This window comes from Phacochoerus africanus, chromosome 9 (genome assembly GCF_016906955.1).
Source record: "Phacochoerus africanus isolate WHEZ1 chromosome 9, ROS_Pafr_v1, whole genome shotgun sequence".
Lineage (NCBI taxonomy): Eukaryota > Metazoa > Chordata > Mammalia > Artiodactyla > Suidae > Phacochoerus > Phacochoerus africanus.
The window spans coordinates 66,274,718-66,297,025 of record NC_062552.1 but is presented as its reverse complement, the minus strand read 5'-3'; the positions used below and the strand labels follow the sequence as shown (position 1 = coordinate 66,297,025).

At 38.0% G+C, this 22,308-nt stretch overlaps 1 protein-coding gene across 2 annotated transcripts in view; it reads right to left on the bottom strand.

Moving 5' to 3' along the window:
* Nucleotides 1-2,404: 2,404 nt before the first annotated feature.
* Nucleotides 2,405-22,308, bottom strand: part of BAZ1A (bromodomain adjacent to zinc finger domain 1A) — a 101,470-nt gene continuing 81,566 nt past the window's right edge. For both annotated transcript variants that reach the window (XM_047794884.1, XM_047794883.1), the window contains 8 exons: nt 21,782-21,936; nt 17,439-17,587; nt 11,463-11,710; nt 11,148-11,374; nt 9,774-10,243; nt 5,764-5,906; nt 3,823-3,910; nt 2,405-3,390 (listed from right to left, as the gene is read on the bottom strand). In XM_047794884.1, the coding sequence (XP_047650840.1) occupies nt 3,194-3,390; nt 3,823-3,910; nt 5,764-5,906; nt 9,774-10,243; nt 11,148-11,374; nt 11,463-11,710; nt 17,439-17,587; nt 21,782-21,936 (1,677 nt within the window). In that variant the 3' untranslated portion in view covers nt 2,405-3,193. The remainder of the gene's footprint in view (nt 3,391-3,822; nt 3,911-5,763; nt 5,907-9,773; nt 10,244-11,147; nt 11,375-11,462; nt 11,711-17,438; nt 17,588-21,781; nt 21,937-22,308) is intronic.

Here is a 22,308-nt window from a genome sequence, read left to right as displayed (position 1 = left end):
TGGAGATACCCTAGTGTACCTAGTGACACCATCCTAGTGTTAACCAGATGGAACGCTGACAGTCTGGTGACATTTACTCTGTGATCTTGGGCAAGTACTTGGAAAAACAAAATTCATCTGAGTCTAAACCCTCACTTGAAAAATGGAGAGAAGGGCACAGTCTTTAAGGCATTAGCCTGCTGTGGCCCCCTTTGCCTGGGCAAAGCAATGAAGCTATCTTTTTCTCCTTTACCCACCAAAACCAAAAACAAAAAAGAAAAATGCAGAGAAAAATAATAACAAAACCAATTGCCTTATTTAACATAAAAAGCATTTCCCATAGTTATTGGATACGGAGGATAAAAACTTTTATATTAATGGGCTTGGTATATATAGCAGGATATGTTAATATTCCTTTCCCTTCTGGTATTCTCTTGCAATTACAAATCAAGTGCTTTTAGAAATATAATTCATCTGAAATCATTAAGAAGTACCCAGCTGACTGAAATGTCTCCTTCACTGTCTTGGACTTCAGTTTTCTTAATTATGTTTTTGTTTTACTCATTCCACTATGCAATCCTGTCTCCTTGAATAAAAACATAAAAGCAAAATAGAAGTCAAATGATGCTGACTGCTTTGCTTTCTTTATCAGGTCAATGTGACATCTCAGCCATTACCACATGTCTTTATGTGTTAACCTTGTTGCTGTATAAAACTTCAACTACTGCAGATATGCACGGGAATAAATGATGCTTATTGTATATAAAACAATCTGGCTAGAAAGATTAAAAGGCAATGTCCAATTTTTTTTTTTTTTTTTTGCTTTTTAGGGCTGCAGTGGTCACATATGGAAGTTCCCAGGCTGGGGGTTGAATAAGAGCTATAGCTGCCGGCCTACGCCACAGCCACAGCAACTCGGGATCTGAGCTGCGTCTGTGACGTACACCACAGGTTACAACAATGGCAGATTCCCGACCCACTGAGCATAGCCAGGGATTGAACCTGCATCCTCATGGATACTAGTCAGATTTGTTTCCACTGCGCCACAGCAGGAACTCCCCAATGTCCTATTTTAACTGAATCTGAGAAAGGCAACATGTAAGATAAATGGCATGTGTTAAGACTGACTTTCAGACTGAATAATTCAATTAGTTGATCAGAAATAATTCCTTCTTTGTGTTTGTTCAGAAGAAAAGCAAATATAAAGTTACTAGTTATTAACATTAAAAAGTGAGGGATATTGGCGTTCCTGCTGTGGCACAGTGGATTAAGAATCCAAATGCAGTGGCTTGGGTTGCTGTGGAAGTGCAGGCTCAATCCCTGGCCTAGAGTAGTGGGTTAAAGGATCCGTTGTTGCTGTAGGTGCAGCATAGGTGTGCCTTGGATTCAGTCCCTGGCCTGGGAATTTCCATAAACCAGGGGTGCAGTAATTAAAAAAAAAAAAATTCCAAAATGTGAAGAATATTAAGCAATCAGATGGTTTACTATTAAAATGTAATGATATTTTAGAATTCTCTTTCAAGTATTTAAACACCATTTAGTAAAATTTTCTAAGAAATCTGGTTATTGGTATTGAAATGATTACAAATTTATCAACAGTTACAGATATGAACATATTCATATAAAAAAATCCAAGGAATTGATAATCTCAGAGTATGTGAGAAAGAAAGGAAGTAGATGCGTAGAGTTCCCGTTGTGGCTCAGTGGTTAACGAACCTGACTAGCATTCATGAAGACTCGGGGTTCAAGCCCAGGCCTTGCTCAGTGTATTAAGGATCCGGCGTTGTTGTGAGCTGTGGTATAGGTCATAGACTTGGCTCAGATCCCACGTTGCTGTGGCTGTGGTGTAGGCCAGCCCCTGTAGCTCTGATTGGACCCCCTAGCCTGGGAACCTCCATATGCCACAGTGTGGCCCTAAAAAAAAAAAAAAAAAAAAAAGACAAAAAATAAAAAAAAGTAGAGGGGTAACTTCCCAAACAAATGAACCTAATTAAATCCTGAGGATTTCAGGTGAGAAAATAGAGGGATGGTCCCCTCTACTTACTACCCCCAAACCCTAGAGAGGATCCCTGAATTTTACATCCTAAAAAGAAACAGCTACTCCTCCAAAACAGAGACCTGCACATATTTTCCACATCTAAGAAACAGCACTTCCTATTTTAACAAAAACATTTTTTTCAGAGTGGTGTTTCTTAACTAGGTGGGCATATTGCAAACTTTCTTTTCTCCTTTTAATGAGAATCCCTGCCATAGAATGTTACTGTTAGTGATGGGAAGTATCTTACTCCTCAAGGGTTTGGGCAGAAAAAGATGAAACCACTGCTATATAGACTCAGGTACAATAAAACATAGACTCCTATGGTCTGTATTTATCGCATGCAGAAGTCAAATTCTTATTTGTCAAAATTCCAGAAATTCAGAATACTTGAAAAAAATGTATCATTTTATTTGTACACTTAAAAAGTTGTACATAAAAACTTACAATACAGTTCTGTAAAACCGAAAGAACTGCCAGGGAAAGGGGAGGGTATTATCTTTTATTGATTGATTAAGGAAGTTAGAGAAATAAAACGAAAACACAATAAAATGTTTAAAAAATTAAAGAACATTTTCCAGGTACAAATTTTATAAATACAAAACAAATTCACAAATTACTCTGAATGCTAAATAAATATCTAATTAATAAACTCAGACTTAATACCTCCAGCCAGCACTGGTACAGCACTTCAAGGATATAAAATTGGATTCATTCATGTGTAGTGTTGAAAGAATGTGCTCATTAAACAATTCTCAGACATAACTTTTTTCTAAACTGTGTTATAATGGAAGATCTGTGTAGATAAATCTCCCTTAATACCACACTTCCAAAAAAAGTCAATGGCAAAATAAATCATAGGTGAAAAAATATTTTCTGAGATATGGGGACACATGAATGATCTCAAAATGTACAAAAACCTCTGTAAACCAGTACTGTATCCAATACATCTATCAAACTTAGTAGATACTGAACAAAACTGTAGCAAAGGAAATCTTTCCTACATTCTCCTGAGTGCTTAATATTAACGTTGAGAATATATATAGTGCAGGCCACACTTCAATGTGGTCAATCAGTTGTTATTGCTTTATATATATATGTCTGCTTTAGAGCATGATTTAACGTTCCATTTTCATGAACAATTTGTTTTCTTCAGATATATCCTTTAGAAGGACAAAATTAGATTCGTGACTTTTTTGCTGCCGGAGGTGTGCTAACCTGATCCACATTCCCAGGGGTGACATGGAGTCCAAGTTTTTGTGCCTGAATGTGAAAAAAAGCTTGAAGCCTACTTCCAGCTTTTGCTTCACTTGTGTTACGAGGGTTGTATTCAAAGCAGTTCGAAAACATTAACTCAATATCATCAATAAACTCAGCTAGAATGAAAAAAAAAAAGAGATTAGAAAGCAAATTATAAATATAACTTTTGTATCATATCTGGAAATGTCATTAAGAAAATGGAAGTGTATTTTTTCTTTAGGAAATAAAGACTGAAACAAGGAGGCAGAACTAAAGCTTAAATTGTCTAACAACAAATATGTTAAAAACTGTTTTATTGAGAATATGCAATTATTTATTTAGATGCATTTCATGTAATTACAAAGAATGTCTACTAAGATCAGATTCTAGAAAATATCTTTAACTCATTCAATCCCCATCCACCTTTTATATATGCATATTTAAGCGTTTCAGGGATTTTTTTTGGAATGCCATCTACGCAATTACATTAATATACATCATTAAATAAAAAGAAAACTACCCTCTACCTGCCCAGAAATAATTATCAGAGAAAAACATAAATTACTCACATGCTAATTTATATTCACATTTGTTCACTTTTTCACGAATTATATTTAAGGCAATGGGCTTTTTGATGATGTCATAATAGTCTGGGACCTGTAAAATAATTCAAATATATCTCTCCCACAGAAAATTTATTGGAGATAAGTAGTCAAATACATGCAAGTTTTACACTTAAAAGCAACTGAATATTAACCTCTGAATACTCTTAGTCCATTAAAACTACATAATACATTTCAGTCACTATAATGCTGTAGAAACTTATTTGATACTATAAAAATGTTATCAATTTATTATGAAAAAGGTAGATTACAGATTTGCTTGTGTGCTATCTTTTTCTCCATATATACTACTCAGGAAAAATCAGTTACAGTCAAACTGAGAGTTAACTTTTATAAGATGGTATTCAATGTTGGTTAATCCTATACATTCTGGCTTTAGAAATCTCAAAGTAGAATTCTGATGATGTCACTTTTTCATTCAGGGACTGTCCCCTAATACCGACGAGGCCTTTTATAGTCTAGTCGTGTCTGAGCCCCTCTAACGTACCCTCTGCTGCACTCAAATTACCCATCACTCCCATATTCTCACTTCTTGGTCTTTAAACTCATTGTTCCCACTTCCTGAACTGTCCTCATTCCATTTCTCACTGTAGAAATTCCATCTTTCTTCAATGACCAGACCAAACAGTTCTTCCACAGAAAAATTTTCTAATTCCTGCTATTCCCTCCCTCTGAAATGCTCAAATCAAACTCCTCTTCTCTACATCTGAAAGACCATTATAACTTCTAGACAGTACACTCTCACTGTCCTATCTCTGCTATAGTACTATGTATGGCTATATGATTCTGCCATACATATTAAATTCTATAGTACTATATATGGCTATCAGATTCTGCCATACATATTAAATAACCACAGCCCCATCTCACATCCCTTAGGATATGCCATCTCTGTTATTTAAGCTATCTATCTTTTACATCAATGTTTTTCAAACTGTGGTCCCTGGACCAGCACCATCAGCCTCATTTGGGGACTTTTTAGTAATGTAAATGACTTGGCATCATCCCAGACCTAGTTAATCAAGAACTCTGGGTGGGGACCAGTCATCTCTGCTTTAGCAAGCTCTCTGGTGATTCTGGTATTTGCTAAAGTTCGAGAGACACTGTTTCACATAACAGAAATACCAATAATGATACTCAGCTGAACCCATTACATATATATTCATTACATAAAAAAAGTGAGGTTATTTCAACACACTGTCATAATTTATAAGAACTAGTCATAGCAGCATTAGAGTAACTCTGGTTATCAAATTTTTTTTGTCTTTTTTTGGCTGCACCTGCAACATATGGAAGTTCCCAGACTAGGGGTCTAACTGGAGCTACAGCTGCCAGTCTACGCCATAGCCACAGCAATGCCAGATCTGAGCCACGTTTGTGACCTACACCATAGCTCATGGCAACACCAGATCCTTCACCCACTGAGCAAGGCCAGGGATTGAGCCCGTGTCCTTATGGATATAGTCAGGTCCTTAACCTGCTGAGCCACGACAGGATTCTTCAATTTTAAATCATTTCCAAAAATGTGTTATTTTTCTTTTAAAACTTCTATCAAGAGGAAATTTCTCTTCCACATCTCATTTGTACTATTTGGCCAAAACAAAAGCAAGTATCTCTATTTGTTTTCCTATTCAGTGAAGTTTCCTACTAGTCATAAACATTTAAAAGTAAAGTTATCTAAAAACAAAAACAAAAGAATCAGTCACAGCACTAGAAGGGACTGAGAAGACTATCTAACTCCATTTTTTTCAATATAGGAACCAACTTGCCAAGTTTTTTTTCTTAAGTAGACAGTGACTAAATAAGTACTTTGACTACCTCAAAGTTGCCATGTAGACTAAATCAGATATATACATGAATACATTTTATAAAGTCTAGTAATATTACCTGGATTTTAGAAACAAGTTTCAAAAAAGGCCAGCTGTCATCATGCCGTACCAATTCCACAACAAGTTGTTCAAAAGCAGACAATTCATGAACTCCTCCCTGTCGGCCTGAACTCCTTCGATTCAGTGTCATAGGAGATGATTCTGAATAAAGAATTGTATTAATTATTAGGTGATAACCAAGCAAAATATTTGATCACCACAAGCCAAACAGGGCATATAAATAAAAACTAAATTCAACCAGAAAACCGATACTCTACCCACTGAGATGTTAAACTAACTTACGTGCTGAGACATATAAATTTAGACCAAAAATTCATTATTTCCTTTCTTTTTTTTAGATTTTTACTTTTTCCATTATAGTTGGTTGATAGTGCTGTCAATTTTCTACTGTACAGCAAAGTGACCTAGCCACATACACATATATATACATTCTTTTCCTCACATTATCCTCCATCATGTCCTTTATATCATCACAATTGACTAGATACAGTTCCCTATGCTATACAGCAGGATCTCATTGCTTATCCACTCCAAATGCAATAGTTTGCATCTATTAACCCCAAGCTCCCAGTCCACCCACTCCCTCCCCCTTGGCAACCACAACATTATTTCCTTTTGATATTAAAAGTTTCCAACTGAAATAAACATTCACTGGGAACAGACTGTAAAGAGTGTAATACAAAAGGACATTCTAGAAGTACCCTGGTGACCTAGCTGTTAAAGACTCGGCATTATCACTGCTGTGGCTCCAGGAGCAGGGGTTCAATTTCTGGCCCAGGAACTTCCACGTGGCACAGGTGAGAAACAAAAAAAGGAAATTCTAGAACACAAAATCTGTGGATTGTTTTTTTACTCCATTTTATTAAAAATATGTCTTGGACTATAGTAAAATGAAAGCAAACAATTCCCTGGAATTTCCTGAACTACATCTTAGGAAAACAACCTCCTTGGATTGAGAAACTCGGTCTTTTTATAAATTACGTTGCATAATAAAAAGTATTTATCAAAGATGAAATAAAAGATTATTCTCAAAAATTTAATTTCATCAATTGTATATGGAGGATTTTCTTTCTTTCTTCTTTTAACAGCTGCATGCATGACATACGGAAATTCCTGGGCCAAGTACTGAATCCAAGCCAAACTGTAGCTGTGACTTACATTGCAGCTGAAGCAACACCAGATCCTTTAACTCACTGTGCCTGCCTGGATGGAACCCACACCCCAGCAGTGACCTGAGTTGCTGCAATTGGATTCTTAATCCAATGCAACACAGAGGGAACTATATGGAGGATTTTCTTAGAGCAAAATTTTACCTCACAAAATGTAAGGTGTATAATGAGATTTAAGGTATATGAATTAGTAGAAAAGAGCAGTATAGCCCATATATGAATTTAGGAGTTTAAATTACCTGCTTAAATGTAAATCCATACATTTCCCCTTTATTTGTCCTTAGAACTAGGTTATTAGTAAGTTCACAAATCAATTAAGAACAGATTTTTGTTTGTTTGTTTTTTGTTTTAAAACAAGAAGGTTTCAAACATGATTGGGGAAGAGCAAAACAGATAAGGAGATAGGAAAAGCTAAATTAGATCTTGTGCAAAGTTATCTGATATTTCCCCAGCAAAACTTGACAACCTGGTGACTGCATCATGTTCCATTCTTTTGTCAATGAATTCCTTAATACAGTCACTTTTTTTCCTTTCTTTTCTTTTTTTTTCCCTTTTGTCTTTTTAGGCCCGCACTGGTGGCATAGCATATGGAGGTTCCCAGGCTAGGGTTGAATCAGAGCTGTAGCCGTCGGCCTATGCCACAGCCACAGCAACACCAGATCCGAGCTGTGTCTGCCACCTACACCACAGCTCACTGCAACTCTGGATCCTTGACCCACTCAGCAAGGCCAGGGATCGAACCCGAAACCTCATGGTTCCTAGTCGGATTCGTTTTCGCTGCACCATGACAGGAAATCCCAGTCACGTTTTTGAATAATGCAACACAAACTCTCTAAAATTCTTCAAAGAACAGTAGTAGCATTTTTTGTTTAACGTCATTTTTTAAAAAAATCAAAGTTTTATTACTACTGACATTAAAGAAAAGGGAAGATAGGATTGAAGAGATAAATGGGTATGGAGTTCCCGTTGTGGCGCAGTGGTTAACGAATCCGACTAGGAACCATGAGGTTGTGGGTTCAATCCCTGCCCTTGCTCAGTGGGTTAATGATCCGGCGTTGCCGTGAGCTGTGGTGTAGGTCAAGGATGCGGCTCCGATCCCGTGTTGCTGTGGCTCTGGCGTAGGCCGGCGGCTGCAGCTCCGATTCAACCCCTAGCCTGGGAACCTCCATATGCTGTGGGAGCAGCCCAAGAAATAGCAAAAAGACAAAAAAAAAAAAAGAGATAAATGGGTAAAGGCATTATTATATGGATAAATACTACTATGAACAATAATTATCAGAATTAAAAAGATAGTTGGTCTGCCGAGTGTTATGATGATGATGATTCTGGGAACGGGGAGTCGTGATGTGCTCCTTCAGTGTCCCCATACTGCCCTTGCACTGCCCTGCCGTCTTAGGCCAAAGGGAAGGGAGCAAGTGGGGTGCTAGCAGTGGCCCCTCAGCAAAAGCTATCATGAGGGTGGGGAACTAAAAAGGGCTCCTGCTGACTCCCCTTAAAAAAAAAAAAAAAAAAAAGATCATTGGTCATCACTCCTTAGCAATATTACTGTTCCCAACTCTCCCTTGCCCCAGATTCAGTGTGTTAGATGGGAGACTTACCAAATTACCAAAAGTAGCTCATCGAGGTGATGATGAGTATGTGTGTTTTGAAGGAAGAAAAGGTGGAAGAGAATGAAACATGTTATACTGTGATAAGTTGAGGCTGTGCGAGTATTGGCCAATCTCTCCATTAAAAACAGAACATTGTAGGAGTTCCTGTTGTGGCTCAGTGGCTAATGAATCCAACTAGGAACCACGAGGTTTCGGGTTCGATCCCTGGCCTTGCTCAGTGGGTTAAGGATCCGGCGTTGCCATGAGCTGCGGTATGGGTCACAGACGCGGCTCGGATCCTGCGTTGCTGTGGCTGTGGCGAAGGCCGGCAGCTACAGTTCTGATTCGACCCCTAGTGTGGGAACCTCCATATGCCAAGGGTTTGGTCCTAGAAGAGGCAAAAAGGAAAAAACCCACAAAAAAACAAAAACAAAAAACCTCAGAACATTGCAAATTTTTCCTTCTTTCTTTCTTTTTTGCTTTTTCTTAGGGCCATGGCACATAGAAGTTCCTAGGCTAGGGGTTGAATCAGAACTGCAACTACCAGCCACAGCAACACTGGATTCCACTGGCAAGGCCAGGGATCAAACCCACAGGCTCATGGATGCTTGTAACATTCGTAACCTGCTGAGCCACAACGGAACTCGCTGTTTGCGAATTTCTTAACAACTACTCTGCTATATTAGTAGAATTACTAGTAATGCAGTTTATCTTTAGTTCCCAAATAGCTGCCCCTTCCTTGAATATTATGCTTCAGGTTAGGTTGCTCCATAGTAATTCTGAATAGTGAGTCTTTTGAAAATGATCCAAAGTATCTCAACATTCAACCTTTCCAAATCACTCAATTTTCTTAGGTAAGAATAAATACCATATGATATCATTTATACCTGGAATCTAAAATATGGTACAAATGAACCTATCTACAGAAAAGAAACAAACTCACGGACATGGAGAACAGACGTGTGGTTGCCAAGAGGGACGCAGAAGGAGTGGAATGGACTAGGAGTTTGGGGTTTGTAGATGCAAACTATTGCATTTGCAGTGAATAAGCAATGAGAACCTGCTGTATAGCACAGGGAACTATATCTAGTCACTTGTGATAGAACATGATGGAGGATAATGTGAGAAAAAGAATTTATAAATATCTGTAACTAGGTTACTTCGCAGAACAGCAGAAATTGACAGAACATTGTAAATCAACTATAATAAAAATTTTTAAAAAGAATAATTTAAATTAGAGGTCTTCATACCTGTAGATTGTCTCTTCCTGCCTCTTCTCTTGGATTCACTATCTTGCAGAGAAAGTTTTGAAGCAACATTTAGAGATCTTGATTGCTCACTTGACTTTGTAGCAATGACCCTGAAGTTAGGCAGGTTGGGACTACTTTCTGGTGTATTATTAGCACTTTTCCTGCCTCTACGTTTTCTACGAGGACTAAGTAGTTCCACGAATACATCTGCTTGCAGTGGGTCATGACTCTGGCGAGTAGAACGACTGGCAATTCTTAAAGACTTAGTTTCTGTAGGAGGAGCAGATTTTATCTTTCTTAGGCTTCTACTGGTAGTTTTAGAAGAAAGAGTTGTTTTGGGTGTACTCTGCTGACTCCTTGAAGTATATCTTCCAGGATCTTGTCGTTGGCCACGACTTGAGAAAGAAGAGCTCAGTTTCCTTCTTGTTTTAATTGACAATCTAACTTGAGGTCTTCCTCGTTTTGGTGGGCTATGAATAGTGTTACAAAACAATTACTTTACAGAGCAGTGATGAACATATAATCACTTTTATTCCCCTTGTTCTATATTCATTCAGCCAATGAGTTCTACAAACTAAGCTTTTCTATGTCACTGAGACTTAACCTATATTTAACTCCTTAAATTTAGAGCCAATAGATTTTTCATGAAATTTAAAATGTGCTTTCATGTATTTCTTTATAATGCAAAGAGAATGTTTAATAATTTCAAGGACATCATCATGAATATCAAATCCTAAATTATGATAAACTGTAATGAAATTCTTAGAAGAACAGAATAAATGGACTTAATCGTAGTGAAAAACCTATTTTTTGCTTTTTAGGGCTGTATCTGTGGCATATGGGGGTTCCCAGGCTAGGGATCAAATCTAAGCTGCAGCTGCCAGCCTATGCCAGAGCCACAGCTATGAAGGATCCAAGCCATGTTTGCCACCTACACCACAGCTCACGGCAACACCAGATCCTTAACCCACTGAGTGAGGCCAGGGATCAAATCTGAGTCCTTATGGTAATCAACCCAACTAGTTGAGTCACAACAGGAACTCCTCAGAAACTTAAAATGCAAATCTTTTGCCTCCTTATGCTACAGGAGACTGTCATTTTTCATTACTATTGATACTGAGTATCCTACAGTTTTGGCCAATGAATGGCATACAAATAGACCTTAAACTTACTGTGCCTCAACACCAAGAATCTCTTTTCCATCTTCTGATGTTTGTAATACATGAAAAACAAGGGTAACTTTATACCAGTATACTCTGCACTAGTTTTAAAAAAATTATGGACCCCAACCATTTCATTTGTATTTGGACAGTGAAGAGACTGTATGGTTAACACTCCTCATAAACTCTCATTTTATTGCATGTTAGGACTTACCTGACTTCTTCCTCTTCTTGAGAATCATCTTCATCTTGTTCTACCTCATACTCTTCCTCCTCACTTTGACCCTCTTCATCATCATCATCAACTTCATCATCCTCACCTTCCAGACTGTCTTCCAGCTCTTCATCACTTTCCAAGGATGGTCTCTGTCTAGAGGAGAGTCTTCTAGACCGTTGCTTCGGCCGACACTCTGGACAAAACCAATCTCCTTCAGGCACAGTCTGATAAATCATATAAATATCATTAATCATTTGATGCAAAGAATCTCAATGCCTCAATTCTGATCTGAGAAGGAGGTGAAAAAAATACCTTGAGCTTTGGCCGAACACAGTAGGTATGATGACCCCGATCACAGCCATCACAAAGTACCATGTTTTCAGCATCGCCTTTCTTTCGGCATATCTTGCAACGTGCATTCAGTATAGATTTAGACCATATCACACTGCGATCCAAGGTGGAGAGATGAAGAAAGACTTGGGATAGACTAGCAGAAGAAAGGAGAGACTCTCTCCAACGGTCCAGGACTGTTTTATAAGAACGCCCACTGTCACTGGCATCTTAAATGAAAAGAGAAAGTGATTAAAGTTCCTAAGCAAACCCTATATATCTCCTAGAACTATTTTCTCAGTAATTTTAAATAGGTTAGACTTTACAGTTCTTTTCTCCTAATACTTCACAAAAAGACTGTGTTGATATTAAAAACAAAAACCTCATGTTAAAGAAAATATTTGCTGAGCCACATCTTGTTTATGACACAAGGAATTGCATAAATCTATAAACCAAATGTTTAAGGATTTCAATAGCTAAAAAAGAAAAATAACTTTGGCAATCCTGTGTCTTCTGGACTAAAAAATCTATTAAGAATCATTTTACTAGATGCCATAAATCTAGCCAGTCTATCATTTTACCCTGGCATCTTCAACTGCTCTTCAGTATAGCAACCACCTTAGTTTTCCTAAGACATTATACTTAATTATGAAGGGCCTACCACGTGTCAAAATTCTGAAAGATATATAAGACTCCACACATAGTTTGGTCCCATCATGCCACATTTTCCACTATTTTCCTCAAATAAAACTCCACGAGTAGTAGCACAATGGTTAAGGGAATATAGGCTATGAAGTCAGTCTACCCTGATTAGCTGTCCTACGTGAGCTTGGGCAATTTACTTAACCTCTCTGTGTCTCAGATTCCTCAGCAGTAATTTGTGGTTTGTTTATAAGACATTTTATGAGATAATACACATAAGACATGTAAACTGCCTGTCATTATCCCTGAATCACACTGATCCTCCTATGTGCAGCACTTTACAAAATATGAAATAAATCTACTCTATGGCCCTTGCTTTTAAGATTTTTTTTTTTTCTTTTTAGGGCTGTACCCATGGCATATGGAAATTCCTAAGCTAGGGGTCGAATCAGAGCTGCAGCTGCTGGCCTACACCACAGCCAGAGCAATGCTGGATCTGAACCACATCTGCAGCCAACACCACACCTTGTGGCAATACCAACTGAGTGAGGCCAGGGATTGAACCTGCATCCTCATAGATAGTAGTTGGGTTTGTTTCTGCTGAGCCGCAAAGGGAACTCCAAGAAATTTTTAATACAGTTGGGAGAGTGAAGATATACACAATGAGTTGAAGTCATAAGGCAAGAGACCTGCCAAATACTAGTGCATCTTGAGCTCACGTTTGACTGTTTGGCAGAGAGGGAGAGAAAGGACGTTAAGACCCAAGGCCTATTCAACATAGTGAATCCCCAAGGACCCCCAAAAGCGACACCTGTAAGTGTCAGGGGTGAAACGGGAGCCCCAAGAAAAAAGCAGCAAGGAAATCTGCTCATCTGGCCCTAGGTATTGGGTGAAAAGGGGAAATAAATCTACCCTAAGATGATGTAACTGCAAGCAAAGGCTTGATCAAGTTTAAAACCTGAAAAAACACAAGCTAAGATTTTATTTTATTTTTTTATTTTTTTGTCTTTTTGCTATTTCTTGGGCCGCTCCCGCGGCATATGGAAGTTCCCAGGCTAGGGGTCGAATCGGAGCTGTAGCCCCCGGCCTACGCCAGAGCCACAGCAACACGGGATCCCAGCCGCGTCCTCAACCTACACCACAGCTCACAACAATGCCAGATCGTTAACCCACTGAGCAAGGGCAGGGACCGAACCCGCAACCTCATGGTTCCTAGTCAGATTCGTTAACCACTGTGCCACGACAGGAACTCCACAAGCTAAGATTTTAAAGTCATTCAGGGTTGGTGGTGATTTCAGGTGAATGGCAGAAACAAATGCAAATCTTTGCAAATTCTCTCTGAAGAAATTTCCATAGATTAAATTCTGAGGAATAAGAGTTAATAGTCAAAACCCATAAGGCACATGTGAAAACAAAATAAGCAACAGCCTGCAGAATATGACCCATAAAGACTTGAGACACAGAATTACAGAGATTATAAAATAATTATGTTTAAAGAAATGAACATTTGAAAATATGAGTAAATAATCAAGCAGTTTGAAAAAGCATCAGAGGAGTTCCTGTCATGGCTCAGTGGAAACAAATCTTGACTAGTATGCATGAAGATGCAGGTTCGATTCCTGACCTCGCTCAGTGGGTTAAGGATCTGGCATTGCCGTGAGCTGTGGTGTAGGCTGCAGATGAGGGTTGGATCCTGAATTGCTGTGGCTGTGGCGTAGGCCAGTGACTACATTTCCGATTCGACCCCTATTCTGGAAACCTCCATGTGCCTTGGATGCAGCTCTAAAAAGACAAAACAAAACAAAAAAGCATCAGACCCTCTAACAATAACTGAAATTTATAACCCAACGGGAGAGGGGAAAAATGGATGGGTCAAATGACTCTTTAGATGAAGCTGAAGAGAAATATCAGCAAAGAGGGAGATAAATGTAGTAATATAGTTCATTTGATTTATTTTCACTCTCTTGTTTTATGCTTTCTATTTATCTTGATTTTCTGATATAACTTTTCATGAAAAAGTCTGGCCTGAAAGGGACCTCCAAGGAGAAGGCAACAAGAACTGCTAGTTCAAAGATCTTGAAGAAATCTTTCTGGATAAATTAGAGGGCATTCTTACTGGTAATGGCAAGAAATAAGGTTGCAGAGGCCAACATGGAAGAGTGGAAGAAAAATTATGAAGAATCTTCACACCGTGGCACAGTGGATTAATGATCCAGCTTGTCTCTATGGTGTTGCTGGTTTGATCCCTGGCCCAGCGCAGTGGGTTAAGGATCTGGTGTTGCTTCACTTACATATGCCTAGCCAGAGAACTTACATATGCCATGGTGGAGGCAGGGGGAAAAAATGAAAAAAAAAAAAAAAAGAACCTCTGGAACCTTGAAAGTCAGTTTGAACGATTCTTAACTCAAACACTGGTGAAATGCTATAAGTTTTCATCAAAGAGATGCTTTAAGGGAGTTTCCATTGTGAAGCAGTGGAAACGAATCTGACTAGGAACTATGAGGTTGTGGGTTCAACCCCTGACCTCGCTCATTGGGTTAAGGATCTCAAGTTGCCATGAGATGTGGTGTAGGCTGCAGATGTGACTCAGATCTGGCATTGCTGTGGCAAAGGCTGGCAGCTGTAGCTCCGATTAGACCCCTAGACTTCAAACCTCCATATGCCCTATGCCAAGGGTGCAGCTCTAAAAAAAAAAAAAGGAAAAAAAAAAAGAGAGACAGAGAGACATGCTTTAAGAAAATTAAACCAAATAGAAAACTGACAGAACACTGTAAACCAAATATAATGAAAAAATAAAAATCATTAAAAAACACATACACACATGTACATAAATACATACACATGCAAATGGATGGAAAAATATTAGCTGTACACTCATTTAAAAAAAAAACAAACCATTGGTAGCTCAAGGTTCAAATTTTATCCTACTTACTTCTACTCATTTTAAATATAAAATATAAATAGATGTCCTTATTTTTCTATTTTCATGTAAGTACTTAGGGATAAACAGTATATATGATTCCATTTTTCTGTTGTTTGTTTTATCTTAAACTTTGCTTCTTCCCCGGATTATACAACTCTCAAGGGCAGAAATGTCTTGCTTCTCTTTCATTTTCCATTATGTTAGAACAGATAAAATCCTCAAGAAATTACTAATTAAAAGTATTTTACTAACACAAAATAATGGTAGATTCTAATGATCAAATATCACACTGGGAGACTTCCTACTGGTACCTGGCACTACAAAGTAATCCATGTCACTATGCCATCACAGGTTTCTACAGGAGATAAAAAATAACATCTCTGCAGTTTCTGTTGTGGCTCAGTGGTAAAAAACCCAACTAGACTCCATTGAGGACACCGGTTCCATCCCTGGCCTCGCTCAGTAGGTTAAGGATCTGGTGTTGCTGTGGGCTGTGGTGTAGGTCGCAGATGCAGCTCAGATCTGGCATTGCTGTGGCTGTGGCGTAGGCTGGCAGCTACAGCTCTGATTTTATCCCTGGCCTGGGAACCTCCATATGCCTCTTTTGGGTGTGGCCCTAAAAAGACAAAACAAACAAACAAAAAAACCCTCAACACATCTCCTACTCCATAGTTCTCCCTATGCTAGTAAAGGAAAAAAAGAGGGTGAATAAATACTATATGTAAAATAAGTAGGCATGCATTTCATAGCTGTTCATTCTTTTAATAAATAAATCTATTAAGATTCAACAATGTCAACTTTTTTTATATAACAATTTAAAAGTGTAATTAGCTGAGATATGAAATGTAGAAAAAAACAAAGTTAAGATGTTTTATAAGCTCGCTCCCAACCCCACTCTCTTCAAAAATTCAAATTCAAGGTTTTCCTTCAAAAACTAAATACGTAAACCAGTATTCAGTAACAAAGAAAGCAAAGTCATAATTCTTTTCTTTTTTTTTTTTTTTTTTTTTTTAGGGCTGCACCTGTAGCATATGGAGGTTTCCAGACTAGGGGTCCAATCAGAGCTCAGTGGGTCAGAGATCTGGCATTGTTGTGAGCTGTGGTGTAGGTCGCAGACTCGGCTTGGATCCCACGTTGCTGTGGCTGTTGTGTAGGCTGGCAGCTGTAGCTCTGATTCAACCCCCAGCCTAGGAACTTCCATATGCCACGAGTGTGGCCCTAAAAAGCAAAAAATAAAATTAAAAAATAAAAAAAAATAAAAAAACTGTTTCTGGAATTCTCTTATGGTGCAGTGGGTTAAGGATCCAGCATGGTCACCACAGTGGCTTGGGTTGCTGCTGTGGCATGGGTTCAATCCCTGGCCTGGGAACTTGCACATACCATGGGTGTGGCCAAAAATAAATAAAATAAAGCAAAAAATTAAAAAATTGTTTCTTCTGGTACCCTACTACTGAGATATAAACTATCTCAATATGATGAATTATAAACTAAGTCAATATGTCAGAAAGACCACAGGGAAGTAGAGGCAGTTATAACATGAAAATTGATATGGAATTTGAAACACATAATCTAGGAAAATAATGGTTCCTATGTTAGTCTCTAAAAGCGTATTAATTTCATAAATTGCTGAAGCATGATCCAGACAGCATTATTTCTGTCATCCTAACCACAAATTATAGGTCATTTCCTCATCTGTGTACCCTTTAATACTTGGTATTTCTGATTTCGCACTTCTCACACAGAGCTCAGGTTAGTGACCCACTGTACTCCTAAGAGTAGGGATTTAAGCAGCTTCTTCTTCTTCATTTTTTTTTTTTTTTTTGCTTTTCAGGGCCACACACTCATGGCATATGGAGGTTCCCAGGCTAGGGGTCTAATTGGAGCCGCAGCCACAGCAATGCCAGATCTGAGCTGTATGTGCAACCTACAAAACAACTCATGGTAACTCCAGATCCTTAACCCACTGTGCGAGGCCAAGGATCGAACCTGCAACCTCATGGTTCTTAGTCGGATTTGTTTCTGCTGCACCGGATGGGAACTCCTTAAGCAGCTTCTTTGAGGTTCTGTTTTAACTAACAGAAACAACAAACTTAGGTATAATCTTTGATTATTCAGGGTCTGGATGAAATGTTCACAAAAGAAGAGACTGACAGAAACAGTTAAAACAGACATTCATTAAAACGAATGAATATCTAGAATTAAAAAAAATTTTTAGTATTATAGAAAAAAACTCACCTAAAAGAATTCTTATTTTAAAATGTAAATGTGATCTCAAAATTTTCAAATAAGTTAACAAATTTCATTATGTCAGCCAATAAAGCTCTATTATATAAAGAGTAATTCAAAAGCATTTAAAATACAACTAAAATCTTGAATTAAAACCAGATACTTACCAAGTGGAGCTTTGAGAAAACGCCTCTCAATGCCCTGCTCTATTTGAAAAAGTGCCATTGCAAGATAATGGACCACGTTGCTCACTGACTGTGGGGTACTTGCATTAGTTGAGACAGTACTTGGTGTTTCTGTTTTTATGCCCAAAAGTCTACAATTAAAACAACGAAGAGTTTACAATACTTAAAAACACTGTTAGGTGAAACTTCAGTCCACTAATTCATCCAAATGCTTATTGATACCTATATAAGAAAGTTTCCTTAATCTCAAGGAGTTCTCATAAGCTAGTAGGAAAGGAAGATAAAAATATGAACTAAGAGGAGTTCCCGTTGTGGCGCAGTGGTTAACGAATCCGACTAGGAACCATGAGGTTGCAGGTTCGATCCCTGCCCTTGCTCAGTGGGTTAATGATCCGGCGTTGCCGTGAGCTGTGGTGTAGGTTGCAGACGTGGCTCGGATCCCGAGTTGCTGTGGCTCTGGCGTAGGCCGGTGGCTACAGCTCCGATTCGACCCCTGGCGTGGGAACCTCCATATGCCGCGGGTGCGGCCCAAGAAATAGCAACAACAACAAAAAAGACAAAAAAAAAATATGAACTAAGAGCTAAACTATCAAATCATTTAAGGAGGTCACAAAGGCAAATATCTAGAGGGAAGGTGGATGAGACAAGGCTTAGGGGAAACGTTTCAGAGAGGTGATACTATGATGAGCCTCAGTGATAAGTATCTCAGGTGGCTTATCTTTATTTTTTCTGCTTCAACTTTTACTTACAGCTGTCTCATAACTAACTGGTTCCATGGCTTCCAATCTTACTCTCTTTACAATAAATCTCCACGCTGCACCAAAAGAGATCATTTAAAAGTACAAGCCCATTCCCTAAAAGCCTTTGGTATGATGTCTTCCCTCCCAGTCGCCTATCCTCCTCACCTTCAGGTCTTAGGTTCACAGTCACTTCCTCTAGCTCATTCTCTGCTGTCTTCCATATATTCTAGCAAGATGCGAAGCCCTCCTATGTACTACATTTGCAATAGGTAGTTACTTCTACCACAACTCTGACCCTATTCTATAATTGCTGGCTTAATGTCCCTCCACCACTTCCTTCTAGACAATTAACTTATCCTTAAGGGCAGATACTATCCAAAATAACTCTGAAAAAGTAAAAGTACCTGTGTATAGATATATGGGTTCTGACTAACAGCTCAAATAATATTTTAGTCTATTACAGTTTACTAAGTTTTCTTACAGAAAAGAAAAGTGGATAGAGAATGGCGACTTTCAGAAATGAATAAAACCTTAAGTTCAAAGACTTTTTAAAAAAATTGAGTAATTATCATTATCCTAACAAGTTGTTTTGGCTACTTTAGTATTAAGTGGAGTAACATAAAACCTGAGGCTTAGCAAAATCATCATTTCAGTGGTTACAAATATTAAAGTCTTCACAATCAGATTAGATTTTAAAACAATTTTTTTGAAGAAAAACAAAGTTACTTAAAAAAATTTGACATCTATGGTCAATTAATCTTTGACAGAGGAGGGAAGAATATAAAATGGGAAAAAGACAGTCTCTTCAGCAAATGGTGCTGGGAAAACTAAACAGCTGCATGTAAATCAATGAAACCAGAACACACCCTCACACCATGCACAAAAATAAACTCAAAATGGCTTAAAGACTTCAACATGAGAGGACACCATCAAACTCCTAGCAGAGAACATAGGCAAAATATTCTCTGACATCAACCATACAAATGTTTTCTTAGGTCAGTCTCCCAAGGCAATAGAAATAAAAGCAAAACTAAACCAATGGGACCTAATTAAACATACAAGCTTTTGTACAGTAAAGTAAACCATAATAAAACCAAAAAGACTTATGGAATGGGAGAAAATAGTTTCAAATGAAGCAACTGACAAGGGCTTAATCTCTAAAATATACAAACAATTCATACTACTCAAAAAAAAAAAAAAAACAAAAACCCAGTTGAAAAATGGGCAGAGGACCTGAACAGACATTTCTCCAAAGAAGACATACAGATGGCCAACAAACACATGAAAAAAATGCTCAATATCACTAATTATTACAGAAATGCAAATCAAAACTACAATGAAGTACCACCTCACACCAGTAAGAATGGCCAACATTAATAATTCCACAAATAAATGCTGGAGAGGGTGTGGAGAAAAGGAACCCCATTCTACACTTTAGGGAATATAAATTGGTACGATCACTGTGGAAAACAGTACGGAGGTACATGAGAAAACTAAAAATAGGACTACCATATAATCCAGCAATGCCACTCCTGGGCGTATATCCAGACAAATTTTCATTCAAAAAGATACATGAACCCCCTGTGTTCACCACAGCACTATTCATAATAGCCAAGACATGGAAACAACTTAAATCTCCATCAACAGAAGAATGGATTAAGAAGATGTGGTACATATACACAATGGAAAAAACAAAAAACAAAATAATGTCATTTGCAGCAACATGGATGAAAATAGAGGCTCTCATACTAAGTAAAGTAAATCAGAAAGACAAATACCACATGATATCACTTATATGGGGATCCTAAAATATGGCACAAAGGAACCTATCTACATTAAGAAACAAACTCAGGAGTTCATAGCGCAGTGGTTAATGAATCCAACTAGGAACCATGAGGTTTCGGGTTTGGTCCCTGCCCTTGCTCAGTGGGTTAAGGATCCGGTGTTGCCACGAGCTGTGGTGTAGGTTGCAGACGCTGCTCGGATTCTGCGTTGCTGTGGCTCTGGCATAGGCTGGCAGCTACATCTCCGATTCGACCTCTAGCCTGGGAACCTCCATATGCCTCGAGAGCGGCCCAAGAAATGGCAAAAAGACAAAAAAAAAAAAAAAGGAAAGAAAAGAAAAGAAAAAAGAGAAATGAACTCATGGAGAGAGAACAGACTTGTGGTTGCTGAGGGGTGGGATGAAGTGGGAGTTTGGGGTTAGTAGATGTGAACTATTAGATTTAGGACGGATAAGCAATGAGGTCCTACTGTATAGCACAGGGACCTATACCCAATCACTTGTGACAGAACATGATAGAAGATAATATGAGAAAAAGAATGTATATACATGTATAACTGGGTCACTATACTATACGGCAGAAATTGACAGACACTGTAAATCAACTATAATTAAAAAAAAAAGAAGCAGCAGCAAAGGTAAGGGGTAGCCAGAAAGATAAATTAAGAAATGAGAGTGGTGTCTCAGAAACGTAAATCAGATAGATACTGACTGGAAAAAGTTTCAACAAGGAGAAAAAAAATTATTCAAGCTATAAATAAAGACAATGTCTTTTTCTCCAAAGAAGATATACAGATGGCCAACAAACACATGAAAAAATGCTCAACATCGCTGGTTATAAGAGAAATGCAAATCAAAACTACCATGAGATATCACCTCACACCAGTCAGAATGGCCATCATTAATAAATCCACAAATAACAAGTGCTGGAGGGACTGTGGAGAAAAGGGAACCCTCCTGCACTGTTGGTGGGAATGTAAACTGGTACAGCCACTACGGAAAACAGTTTGGAGATACCTCAGAAATCTATACATAGAACTTCCATATGACCCCACAACCCCACTCTTGGGCATCTATCCGGACAAAACTCTACTTAAAAGAGACACGTGCACCCGCATGTTCATTGCAGCACTATTCACAATAGCCAAGACATGGAAACAACCCAAATGTCCATGACAGATGATTGGATTCGGAAGAGGTGGTATATATACACAATGGAATACTACTCAGCCATAAAAAAGAATGACATAATGCCATTTGCAGCAACATGGATGGAGCTAGAGAACCTCATACTGAGTGAAATGAGCCAGAAAGACAAAGACAAATACCATATGATATCACTTATAACTGGAATCTAATATCCAGCACAAATGAACATCTCCTCAGAAAAGAAAATCATGGACTTGGAGAAGAGACTTGTGGCTGCCTGATGGGAGGGGGAGGGAGTGGGAGGGATCAGGAGTTTGGGCTTATCAGACACAACTTAGAATAGATTTACAAGGAGATCCTGCTGAATAGCATTGAGAACTTTGTCTAGATACTCATGTTGCAACAGAAGAAAGGCTGGGGGAAAAATGTAATTGTAATGTATACATGTAAGGATAACCTGACTCCCTTGCTGTACAGTGGGAAAAAAATAATAATAAATAATTAAAAAACCCTAAAAAAATAAAGAAAGAAAATAAGCAATAAAAAAAAGACAATGTCTTTATTGAAAAAACAAAACATATGAAAAAACAAAACAAAAAACTAATAAAGTGGCAAGGAAAAGTGATGATTACTTTGAAAAATCCTTTTTGTACCTGTCTTTTACTATGACCTTTGCTGGCTCATCAATTTCCATCTCTTCTACATCTTCATTCACAGTTTTAATTATTCCATTTTCCTTGTTTTCCTCATTTAACAGCTCATACCGTCCACTTTCTAATGCTGATCTCCAGATGTGTCGGTCTGTAACCTGTAACAAAACCTAAATTTACTAATCTTGCAAAATGGCACATGCTGATCCTAAGAAGTATGAGGTTCAATGTACATATGAAAATTTCATGAATATTCTAGAACAGATTGTGAATCAAAAAGGGATCTAAAAATAAGGTTACTAAGTGGCCAAAATGGAATTCATATCATTCATAGATGGAAGCTTTAATACCTTACTCTCTATATAAACATTTATAAACAATCATAAACAATTCTAAGATTGGTCACCTGATAGTAGCAAAAAAAATGACAGATGATATCAAAGGAATGAACAGAACACACATACCAAGCATGAATTACTTACAGATTTTAAAAAGGTAACAAAGAAACCAATAAACAAACCAGACTCAGC